The sequence below is a fragment of the Beta vulgaris genome, chromosome 6, assembly GCF_026745355.1.
Source record: "Beta vulgaris subsp. vulgaris cultivar EL10 chromosome 6, EL10.2, whole genome shotgun sequence".
NCBI lineage: Eukaryota > Viridiplantae > Streptophyta > Magnoliopsida > Caryophyllales > Amaranthaceae > Beta > Beta vulgaris.
The window spans coordinates 56,593,301-56,604,437 of record NC_079207.1 but is presented as its reverse complement, the minus strand read 5'-3'; the positions used below and the strand labels follow the sequence as shown (position 1 = coordinate 56,604,437).

The 11,137-nt window shown below is 32.8% G+C and overlaps 1 protein-coding gene across 4 annotated transcripts; it reads right to left on the bottom strand.

Moving 5' to 3' along the window:
• Nucleotides 1–4,276: 4,276 nt before the first annotated feature.
• LOC104897229 (uncharacterized) lies at nucleotides 4,277–9,135 on the bottom strand. Of its 4 annotated transcripts, none has more exons than XM_019250389.3 (7): nucleotides 8,744–9,135; nucleotides 7,927–7,973; nucleotides 7,516–7,805; nucleotides 7,071–7,435; nucleotides 6,584–6,985; nucleotides 5,710–6,094; nucleotides 4,277–4,805 (listed from the first exon to the last, which is right to left on the bottom strand). In XM_019250389.3, the coding sequence occupies exons 3-7, from the start codon at nucleotides 7,741–7,743 to the stop codon at nucleotides 4,560–4,562; spliced, it is 1,626 nt and encodes a 541-aa protein (XP_019105934.2). In that variant the 5' UTR covers nucleotides 7,744–7,805; nucleotides 7,927–7,973; nucleotides 8,744–9,135; the 3' UTR covers nucleotides 4,277–4,559. The 4 variants fall into 4 exon arrangements, with proteins under 4 accessions (XP_019105934.2, XP_019105933.2, XP_010682364.2 ...); XM_019250388.3 differs by having other exon boundaries at nucleotides 8,815–9,135; XM_010684062.4 differs by having other exon boundaries at nucleotides 8,839–9,135.
• Nucleotides 9,136–11,137: the final 2,002 nt, after the last annotated feature.

Sequence of the window (11,137 nt, the reverse complement as noted above, 5' to 3'; positions counted from 1 at the left end):
CCTATGTAAGAACGAAGTTTGGCCGCTTCAAGGAGCTAGTGGGCATAACTTTGATGTACTTATGAGTGATACGGACACATGGCTATTTAGTGTCAAGTATATAATGAGAACAAGTATTTAGTTTTGTGTGTATAATACCTTCAAGTGTTTATTATGTATTGCTAGTGGTTCAAACGTTTAACGACACCATTTGGATACGAATTCTTGGAATGTGTATTGTACTAAGTGGAAGTTCAAGTCTTTGTACACTTTCATTTATGCATGAGGTTGTTTTTGTAGTGATGAAGAGTGTGCTATTAATACAAATGGATACTCTAAATGGGGGAGGATTGTTGGAGATTTAGAGTATTAGATGTATTGATGGTGGCGTGACTCAAATCAACATGAGTTATAGAGTTTATTAATGTATTTACTACATTGATGAAGGAGCGTTCGCTCGGTTTTAGAGCGAGCGATCAAATTTGGCAGGGATTTAAAGAACGTGAAAAACTGACAAAAGTGCGCTAGGAGCGCCGGCTCCTGCCTGGAGCGCCGGCTCCTGCCTGGAGCGCCCGCTCCAGACATTAGAAGTGCTGCCGCTTCTAACAAGAGTTTTGGGTTGAAACTCTTATAAATGTTTATGAACCAGGATGAGCACATGGCTATACAAGTGCTACCTTATTTATGAACATGATTATGGAAGAGTGTGTATGGAGTACTTTCGATTCTAACACAAGAAGTTTGGCTCAAAAGCTTTCACTGTCATAAATTTTGTTAGGGTCTTGAATGTCTGTCACTAAGTGAAAGTTCAAATCGAAAGATTCTTTCATGTATGCACATTCTGTTATATTGAAGACTGAGTGGCCTGGAGCATTGTTGGATATAGTCTTCAATATATAGTTGGAGAGATTGTATGTAGGTACTTGTCCCACATGGAAGGAATAAAGTGTTGTTATTGTCTTTATATTAACTCATGTGATAGTTATATTAAATTGGATAATGACCTAACTACTTGAGCCGAGTTGAGCATTGGGCTTGGTTGTGCTTGTATTTGGGTTACTAATATACTTGTATATTTCTAATCAAAGACTAGCACTTAGCGCGGGTTAGTTAAAGACTTAACCTTTTATTAGTATTTAATTTTCTGCCAAGATTGTTTTTTTTTAAATTATTTTTAAATTCCGGATTAGTGGGATAATATCAAATTGATAATTTCTTAATAACTGCCATTTGATTTAATCCATTATATACCCTTTGGCAGATTTTTATTTCATTCAGTTTTTCCATTTTTCATTCTCTCAAACAATATATTCTCTCAAGAAAATCTCTCAACCATACATGTTCATGGAGGATTGATAATCTGCTGTAAATCCATTCTTAGATTAATAGGAATCATGGGGTAAATTAGCAGTTATTCCTATCAGCATAATTGTGGGGCTAATATTATCCTAAGGACAGAGAAATACTCGTTGATTATAATTTCTGAATTTCATATTATGTTTGGATTGTATGTGTTGAATTAAGTTGGATTTTGTTATTGAAATTTGTTAGTTTGTTTCGAAAAGTGGATTGTGGTATTTGAATCAAATTTGGAGTGTGATATTCAATTATGAACAAATTGTGATATAAGATGTTGTTGAATTGTGTTGTTGAATTTCATAGTTAGTTTCGAAGTTTGGATTGTGAGTGGTTAATTATGTTTGATTGTGTAGTTTGAATTCAAAATTGGATTGTAATATTTGAATCGAGTTTGAATTGTGAGGTTTGAAGTATATATGGATTGTGGTGTTAAATTTTGAGTTGAATTCAAAATTGTTTGTAGTTGGATACTCAAGTTATGTTTGGTTGTTAATTAACCAATTTTACACTTAATTTGCTATCTTATTAGGTATAAATAATTAGATTATGTTGATTTAGCCTAGTCTAAGTTATATGACAACAAGTGGTAAATAGTTTAATTTAGGCCTGCAAAGATGGTTGCAAGTTCAAACTAGAATATAACTTGGACTAGTTATTTAAACATAAAGATATGATATGTTTAGATTAAGTAGGGATTAATGATGTACTTCTAGTTCTATAATGCTTCTAGTCTAATAATCGTTGGAAGTTGGGAAATACTTTTGGTAATTAGAAAGAACGATCGGCCTAGTTCAATGTTGATTAAAGTATGGAAGTATAGGGGAATTTGGCTACTTGAATTCTTACAATTAATCTATCTAATCAATCATGGATTTATGAAATTAGAAGTATAATCAAGGTTAGGAATTTATAAATCTCTAAAAGAATTATGAGCTCAAAGTGGAATTACTTGTCATCACCTGTTAATAGTAGGTTAGACTTATCTTTAATTGTTTTAAATTCATAAAAACATCTTGTAACCCCCCCCCCCAAAAAACAATGTGAATATATATATATATATATTAGTAAATAACATGTATATAATAGTTAATTACTCTTAATTAGTTGAACTTGGATTTTAGGATTATATAAACCTCTCCTTGAAATTGACCCTTATTTATCGATGTACTAAAACTTAAATAATATAAATGTGGATAAGATAAGGTTTTAATTTGTATGCATAACGACACGTACCATATAAAATTTCCCCACCCACTTGAAAACCCCAACCATGATCATCAACCACCAAAAACAAAACCCTACTCGTCAGTTCAAAACAAAAAGTATTCAACTTTATGAACACAAAATACTTCCTCCGTTTCATTTTAAATGCAACAAAGGGATATTATTTGTGATATATAAAATATTCATTTGTTGCATTTAATACGACACGGAGGAAGTAGAATAAATACCATCGCAAACTCATCGATCTAACACTAACAGGGTGAGTTGGGCTAACCTACAAACCTCTTAATTTTACCAATTTGAGAGAAGGCACTGAAGAAGAAGAGGAGGAGGTGTCCACGAATAAAGAAGAGGAGACCATGAAGGTTTTTTAGAAGAAATTCATCTTAACACAGATTCTTAAAAAGGAGCTCAAAAAAAAATGGGTTATAAAAATAGGTTTGATTTAACCTTTTGTGAGAATCAAATAATAACTTATTTAGCTATATTTCTATCTACTATCAATCAATGTTAAAATATTATTGGCACAAAATAGTAAGTAAATACTTATTGTATAAAGTTCCCCACTCACTTGAAACCCCCAACCATGATCATCAACCACCAAAAACAAAACTCTAGCCGTCAGTTAACAACAAAAGGTATTCACCTTTATGAACAAAAAATACTTCCTTCTTTTCGTTTTAAATATAACAAAAGAGTATTATTTGTGAGATATAAAATATTCATTTGTAGGAAGTAGAATAAATTCCATTGCAAACTCATCAATCTAACACTGATAAATGAGACGAAAGGAATACATAATTAGGATATCAAATTTGCACGGGCATGTTACTAACAGATAATGACCTGTTTTAAGCATATATACTCTAAAAACCTAAAACTTGGAACCATTTTTAAATAGATCGAGTAAAAGTAAAATTATTATTATCATCCCTGTCAAAAAAAATATATTATTGTTATCAATTAATCCTATTTTGTAATGTGTACACTTTATATTCACCTACCTAATCCCAAATATTTAGGGCCTTCGAAGTACCACAATTTACATTATTTCTTCCTAAGTACTCCTCCATTTCATTTTAATTGTTACACTTTAACATTTTACACAATTCACAAATTGCACTTTGACCTTTGTTTGTGATTTATACGTGAATAAAAACATAGTCATGCGAGATCTTGTTAGATTCGTCTTAGTATATATCTTATTAATATATACTTTTTATAATTTTACAAATACAACACTAGAGATATATATCGTCAAAGTTTTGCATTGACATGCGTAAAAAGTGTAAGTGTAACAATTAAAATAAAACGAAAGGAATACAATACTTCTCTCAAAAAGCTCTCACATAAACAAGAAAAATATTTTACCTATTTCAAAAAGAATAAATTAATTAAGTTAGACTCCTCTACCTATATATATTATTAGTTCATATAATCATGTGATTATATTGTCGGTTAAGAAGTTTGCATATCAGATCTCTTCGTTACATTTTCTCTTTATCTTTAAAGTGTTAATCAGGAGCCCTATAGTCCCTAGTTATCAATTCTCACTCGTCAGAATAAAACTTCTATTTAACCCAGAAATTAAATCTTCTATGGTTAACCGAGAACCTGGTCATTAGCATTGGCTAAAATGACCATTCTACTGATCAGGTAAAAGATTAGTAACTTTTTGATGCTAAAAATAATTTGTTACCAGAAACTATTCAAGTAAATAAACTTTTGACGCCTTAAGCATCAACCTTGTTGCTATCTTTGAGGAGTCCCATAATGCAAACCAATTTACTTGGCACCTCCTAAGCCCTACATTAAAGTTTAACTAAGAAATCTTACCTTTTTTCTATGTACACAAGAGATGCTGAAATCTAAACACTAAACACCATATGCAATTGAATTTTGATGATGAACAAAGACGATGATCACGATAATGATGATGGTGCTATGAACATTGATTAGAAACAACTAGCGGGAGTAGGAAACTGGTCGATTAGTGGCTAACTACAGAGGTCAATTTCAACTGCCTCTGGATTGCCCCTTTCAATCTGATTCTCTCCAAGCTTTGTACCGAGTTGCCCTTTGTCACCCGCACCAAATGCATAGAGTTTTCCAGATTCAGTAAGAGCAAAGGTGTGGGCATTCCAGAAGATGGAATTGGTCAAGCTTATCTGCACTACTCGTTCCTTCACTTGCTTTAGCGATGTCACTAGCTCTGGTTTTAGCACATTAGCGTGCCTATTCCCCTGTGACAAATTAAAGTGCGACAAACATTAAACACGGAAATGAGTTACTATTAACAAAAGCAACCTATAAATGGTACATTGGAGAGTAGGGCTCCGTTTGGTAGGGTTTAAAATTTTTCCATGAAAATGAGTTTTCCATATCCTCTCATTTTCTGTTGTTTTCTATGTTAAGGGGTGTAAAACAAGTTTTCCATCAAATGAGCTATATGTGAAAATTATTTTCCTTTAAGAAAGAAGGGAAAACACATTTTCCTCCCTTTTCCTTAGCAATCTTTTACTCTCCTCTTATCCATCCTCTCCCTTCCCCTTCTATTTTTCTCCTTTCCATAACTTTTTTTTACATTGAACCAAACAAAAGAAAATTAACTTCACAATCGAATTTTCCATGTAAAATGTTTCATATGAAAAATCAATTTACATTGAAAATGTTTTACATCCAACCAAACGGAGCCTAATATACTAACAAAATGAGCTTTTATTAAGTAGTTTTCTTACAAAAGACCAATTTCTCGGAAAAAGAGCAAGATATTGCTAGGTTATACTTCATCTCTCCCATCTTCATTGTGACAATTTGACTTCACGATTTTACAAATCAATGAAAATAATAGAAAGATATATTTCAAATACACATTAACACTTACTACTATCTAATAAGATCCCACATGAAAAACTATAATTTCTTACATATTGATGAGAATATGTGGTCAAGAGCTTCAAACTCTGACAAGTCATAATGATGCAATTCATATAGGATGATTCATGACTCATGAGAGAATATAACTTCTCCGTTATTTGGTGAATGTAAGTGACCAAATACTTGACAAATTAACAAAAAAACACCCACCAAAAGAAACTGAAAACAGGTGATATCAGCAAAAAAAACAAAGTTCAAAGAATTTCAAACCTCTCCATCAGCGCCACTATTGTGCCCAAGGCTAGAAGATTCTCCACAACCAAAGGAGTATACATCGCCATCATCAGATACCACGAAAGTGGTGTAATCCCCAGTGGCAACATGAATGGCCTTGACATCACTCAAGGCTTCCACCACCTTGGGAACGGACTCACAATCTTCATTCCCGTGCCCCAAACATCCATAACGTCCCCAACCCCATGTACAAACCCTTCCATCCTTGCCCACAACAGCTGCGTGCCAAGCACCAGCAGCCACAACCATGGGCTGAAGATTCAATGCCTGGAATTGCTCGATCAATCGAGGGTACTTTTCATCTGTTCTTGAACCATGACCGAGCTTTCCTCCCAAACCACACCCCACAGAATACACAGACCTGAAATAAACGCAAGGTGAAAAGCAGTTCACATTTCTTAAAAGTCATAATATCTCAATGTGATTTAAATATCAGAACAACTTATACTCTCTTAATTCCAACTGGATCATAACAGTTCAAAGTATCCATAAATCAAGTACATTTTGTACGTAAAAACCAGGTTGTTTTAATTTATATCAAATACATGCAAATAGTGCATATATCAGGGGTACTATACACGATGTGGAAAATGTGCAGATGTTTTGAGAATCAACAATAAAAAAGGGTGTTTGTTCACTACCGAAAATGCTTCTGATACATGCATTATTTGCATATATCAGAAATAAATTAGGGGTTTCTCCACATAATCAGGCTCATGTGAGAGATAATTCTATCGCAAACTACACTTGACATAAACCGCTATCTCCAGTCTCCACATCAATGATCTAAGGATAAAAGATACTGTGAACTTCTAAAAGATCAACTAAAAAGGGTGAAGAAAGTGCTTACATGCCATTAGGCTGACAGGCAAGAGCAAGAAGGTAGCAATATCCTGCTGCAATCTGCACAACTGGTATGTTCTCAAGTGCCCCTAATAAAGGGTGCGGTTTCACATCATTAGGATCTGCTTGGTGACCCAGTTTCCCATCACAACCCCATGAAAAAGTATAAACTCTTCCTTCTCTTGATAAAACAGCAGTAAAGAAATTTCCAATAGCAGCTTGAACTACAAAGATGTCTTTCAAGGACTCAATAACTTGTGGGGTGTTCACTGTTCTAGAACCTTGAACCCCATATTCAGTTTCCCCAAACGACTCTTTCCCAAACGCATATACTTTTCCAGCATCACTAATTAGCATTGTCTTCCCAGCCCCAACAGTAGCTTGGATGATCCGAATGCCATGCAGCGACCTGCACAACGGAAATTTCTGTTAATTTCCTTCCCCACCCACAGAATTTGCCATTAATCAGAATCACCTAAACGGAAATATTCAACCTTATCAAGCGAGGCCGATACTCATCTGCGGTGTTCCCTTCTGTGGTTGGCCCATGTCCAAGTTGTCCTGAACTATTAGAGCCAAAGGAGTAAACCGTTCCATTCGAGGTCACAGCAATGCTGTGTCCCGGTCCAGCTATTGCTTGAAATTTCTCTCTCCTACAGCAAGCTTCACCTGCTAGCAAATACCTAAGTACTAGCTTCCATGACCCCCCACACCTTTGCTTCAAATCGTCCTTTTCTTCATCAGTCATTGGTTTAAATATGGCCCTCTTTTGGCACATATCTAAAGCAGCAAGCTCAGCTATGGATAAATCATAATCAGGGGAAAAGTTTGCTGGGTGCTTAAAAAATGAACAAGTTACCTGTAAAACATACAACAAATGGAATTCAAATCAGCAGCATCATCAATTCTAATTTGATCAATATGATTTAGATGACTTGCCTCTAATTTCGCGAGGTCTTGGGGGTCTAAGTTGCACGCCGTAAGTACATGAAGAACAATTGAAGGGTTGGCTGCTAAAGGGAATTCCCCAGGGACCAAGTCTCCAAAGCAATGTCTTACTTGCCGTTGGAATGTCGGTCTAGGCGAGGTGACGAGGGCAGAAGCCATAGGTTGTTCAGGGATGTTACAATATTGAATTGTTTCAGTCCCACTTGTTGTAGCATCCATGTTGGGCACTGCCCAATTACTTTGCAGTGCCCCTAATTTGTCAATTGAAAGCAACCAAGTTTCTGGGAGATCACATTCAATAAACAAATTATCACAAACTATATAACTTCATACACAGCAATAAATTTCAATTAAGTGCAATTAATCTTCGGACATTATTTAGATGATAGATTGATCAACTACCTCAATTTTCGTACTTTCCGATGGTCAACACGATTCAGTTCCCAGACCTACACGATAAAGATAGCATGATCAAAATCTTCAGTCACAACAAAACGAGTTATGCACAGAAATTGGCGCAGCACCATTATTACAAACTAATAACTCCATATGATATGATTAGGCCACCATTTATAAATAGTAAAAAAAAAAATCAAATTCTTTTATTAAGAGAAAAAGCAACCAATTATTTCCCTCTAAAACTAAAAAAAAAATTGTGGGCATACCATGGATTGCCATCATCTGATGAAAAAATCAAATAGAACAAGAATTGCATGGAAATTAGACGATACCCAATTGAGAAAAATGTTTTATAACGTTGCAGATGTATTTGATTGACCAAATATATGCACGAACAGCAGAAATATACAGGAAAAAAAAGAAGCAAACTTTTTGCGAGAGATATACCAATCTTCCAACAAAGGAAATTCCATAATACTTAAAATCATAGCGAACTGTAGAACAAAAACTAATTTGTAATCAAATAAACAATATGAATTTGTTAATCTTTAAACGATCAACATAATCCGAAAGCAAACAGAGTGATCCAAAGGTTTTACACATAAAACAGGGGATATAGTGGGTTTCTCAGTTATTATAGTAGAAAATAAAAGTTTTGATTTTGATCATGTATTTACATAGTCACATCAGTCAAAATTTGTCATCAATCCAAAATCAAGCGACATAAAATGACTACAAAAATAACTGAATTGTTTCTTTAAATATATCTATACATGATGATCACATCAGATCGAGAGAAAATCTGGAAAAGGAAGATTACATCTGATAGAAGATACCCAGAATTAATCAACAACACCCATATACATCCTTTCAACTAATTAATAAAATTACCAAGAAATTTCATGAAATTAGGACCTTATAATTAGGATGCTAACCAGAAAAAAAAAGCTTCAAAGTCTACAACTTTATCATGTAATTAGATGATCCAAAAGATAAAATTTACAATGGGAAGATAGATAGTTTGAAGAATTTTGTTTTTAATCTTTTTTATTGGGTGGAGAGAGAAGAATTTTGTTGGGGTTTGTTAATGGATTACACAAAAGATAAAAGTTTAATTTGGGTATTTGTAGTGAGAGGATTTCTCTTTCCTCAATTCTCTCCCTCTTGGTGTACGTTTCTTAAAGAAAGCAGAGGAAGCTTTGATGATGAGGTGTCTATTTGTTGGTGAAGCAAGTACCCAAGGATATGTAAAATCCCACAAAAATTCATAAAACCAATATATACTACCTCTGTTTTTATTTAGTTGCAACGTTTTGACTTTCACGCTTGCCAATGTACAATTTTAAATCGTTTTATCTCTAATTGTATGTAAGTAAAAATTATAAAATTTGATATTATGAAAGCTTACATCGAAACGAATCAAACAAGACCCCACATGACTATATTTTGTTCAACATATAAATCAATAAATGTGGTCAAATAAGAGAACATGAATAGTGTAATTTGTCAAACGTTGCAACTAAAAAAGAACGTAGGTACTAGGTAGTATACTATAGTAACCATATTTACTCGGAAAATAGGTTAAAAATAATATAAAATTTCACTAATATATGCAAAATAACATGAGCTAAGTTATTTGCTAAGAATAATATGAATATTACTATCACTTTTGCAAAATAATATGAAACTCGCTAACCTCCGTTTCCTAAAGATCTTCCCACTTACTGTTCCTACAGATACCAAGGAAAATCAAGTTGTGTGGGGCATGGTGTGAGTAAAGTAGGAGAGAGAAATGGGTAAGATAAATAAACAAATAAAAGGGTTAAAGTAGGAGAGAAAAGTGAGTAAATTTGAATTAATAAGTAATGGTGGACCATTATAGTGACATGAGAGGTAAATAGGGAAATTTATTTTGCCAAATAAGGAATAAAGCAAAAGAGGGAAGATCTTTTGGAAACACCCTTAAACGGAAAGAGGGAAGATCTTTAGGAAACGAATGGAGTACAAGTGTATTATGTTGAAAAACTAGATAAGATAAAACATAAACAAATCAATCATCAATATATATAATTCCTATATAAAGGAGGAACTCTTTCGAAGCATAGAGCGCGCCATATAGGATTGTCATGTCATTAATTTTTATTTTCCTTTTTTACAAAGATAGAGTTCTTCCATATAACAGGTTTTGGGTAAGCGAAAATTAGAGTTTCGTGTGAAATGAACCGCTTACATTATAATATGTGTATAACTTTTGCTACGTAATTCAAAATAATATAATTTTTGTGCCATTCTATAGTGCTCGAAATATGCTTCGAAATAAGATTCATATACAATATAGTTCTACAACTTATTAATAGAGTGTGCCACATACGATTGTCATGTCATCAAATTTTTTTTTACAAAAATAGAGTTCTACATAGATTTAAATACATAAAAGGATCTTTGGATGAACGAAATAGAGTTTCGTGTTGAATGAACAACTTAAATTATTATGTTATATAATTTGTGTATAACTTTTGATACGTAATTCATAATATTATAATTTTTGAACCATGTGATAGTGCTTAAAATATGCTTCAAAATAAGATCTATATACAATATATTCTACAACTTATGAATAGAGAGTACCACATAGGATTGTCATGTCATTAATTTTTATTTTAAATATAATAAAAAATAAAGTTCTACACATATTTAAATATATAAAATGAGTTTTGGATAGGGAGAAATTTACATTTAGTTTTGAATAAACAACGTAAATTATATATTATGTAAATTGAATATAACTTTTGCTACCTAATTCAAAATATTATCATTTTTTACAATTGGAGAGTGCTTGAAATATGCTTCAAAATGAGAAAAATCTACAATATAGTTTTACAACTCATGAAAATATATTTAATTAGATGAATGGTAAAACATTTTTTAGTCTTTCTTTTTTATAAATATAATAATAATAAAGTTATAACTATAGTGTACAACATGTGATTATAGCATTTTATAATAGGTTCAATTTACAGAATTAGACATATTATCTTTCAAAACCTCAACCTTAATTGCTCCACTGAACCAAAATAATTTAGTATTGCAACAAATTTTATTATGTAAAATTTATTGTTACAACAAAAACTAAAATCTATAGCAATAAAGTTACTATATATTAGAATTTGGATGAAGAAAAAAATTAGAGTTTGATTTTAAAAAACAAACTTAG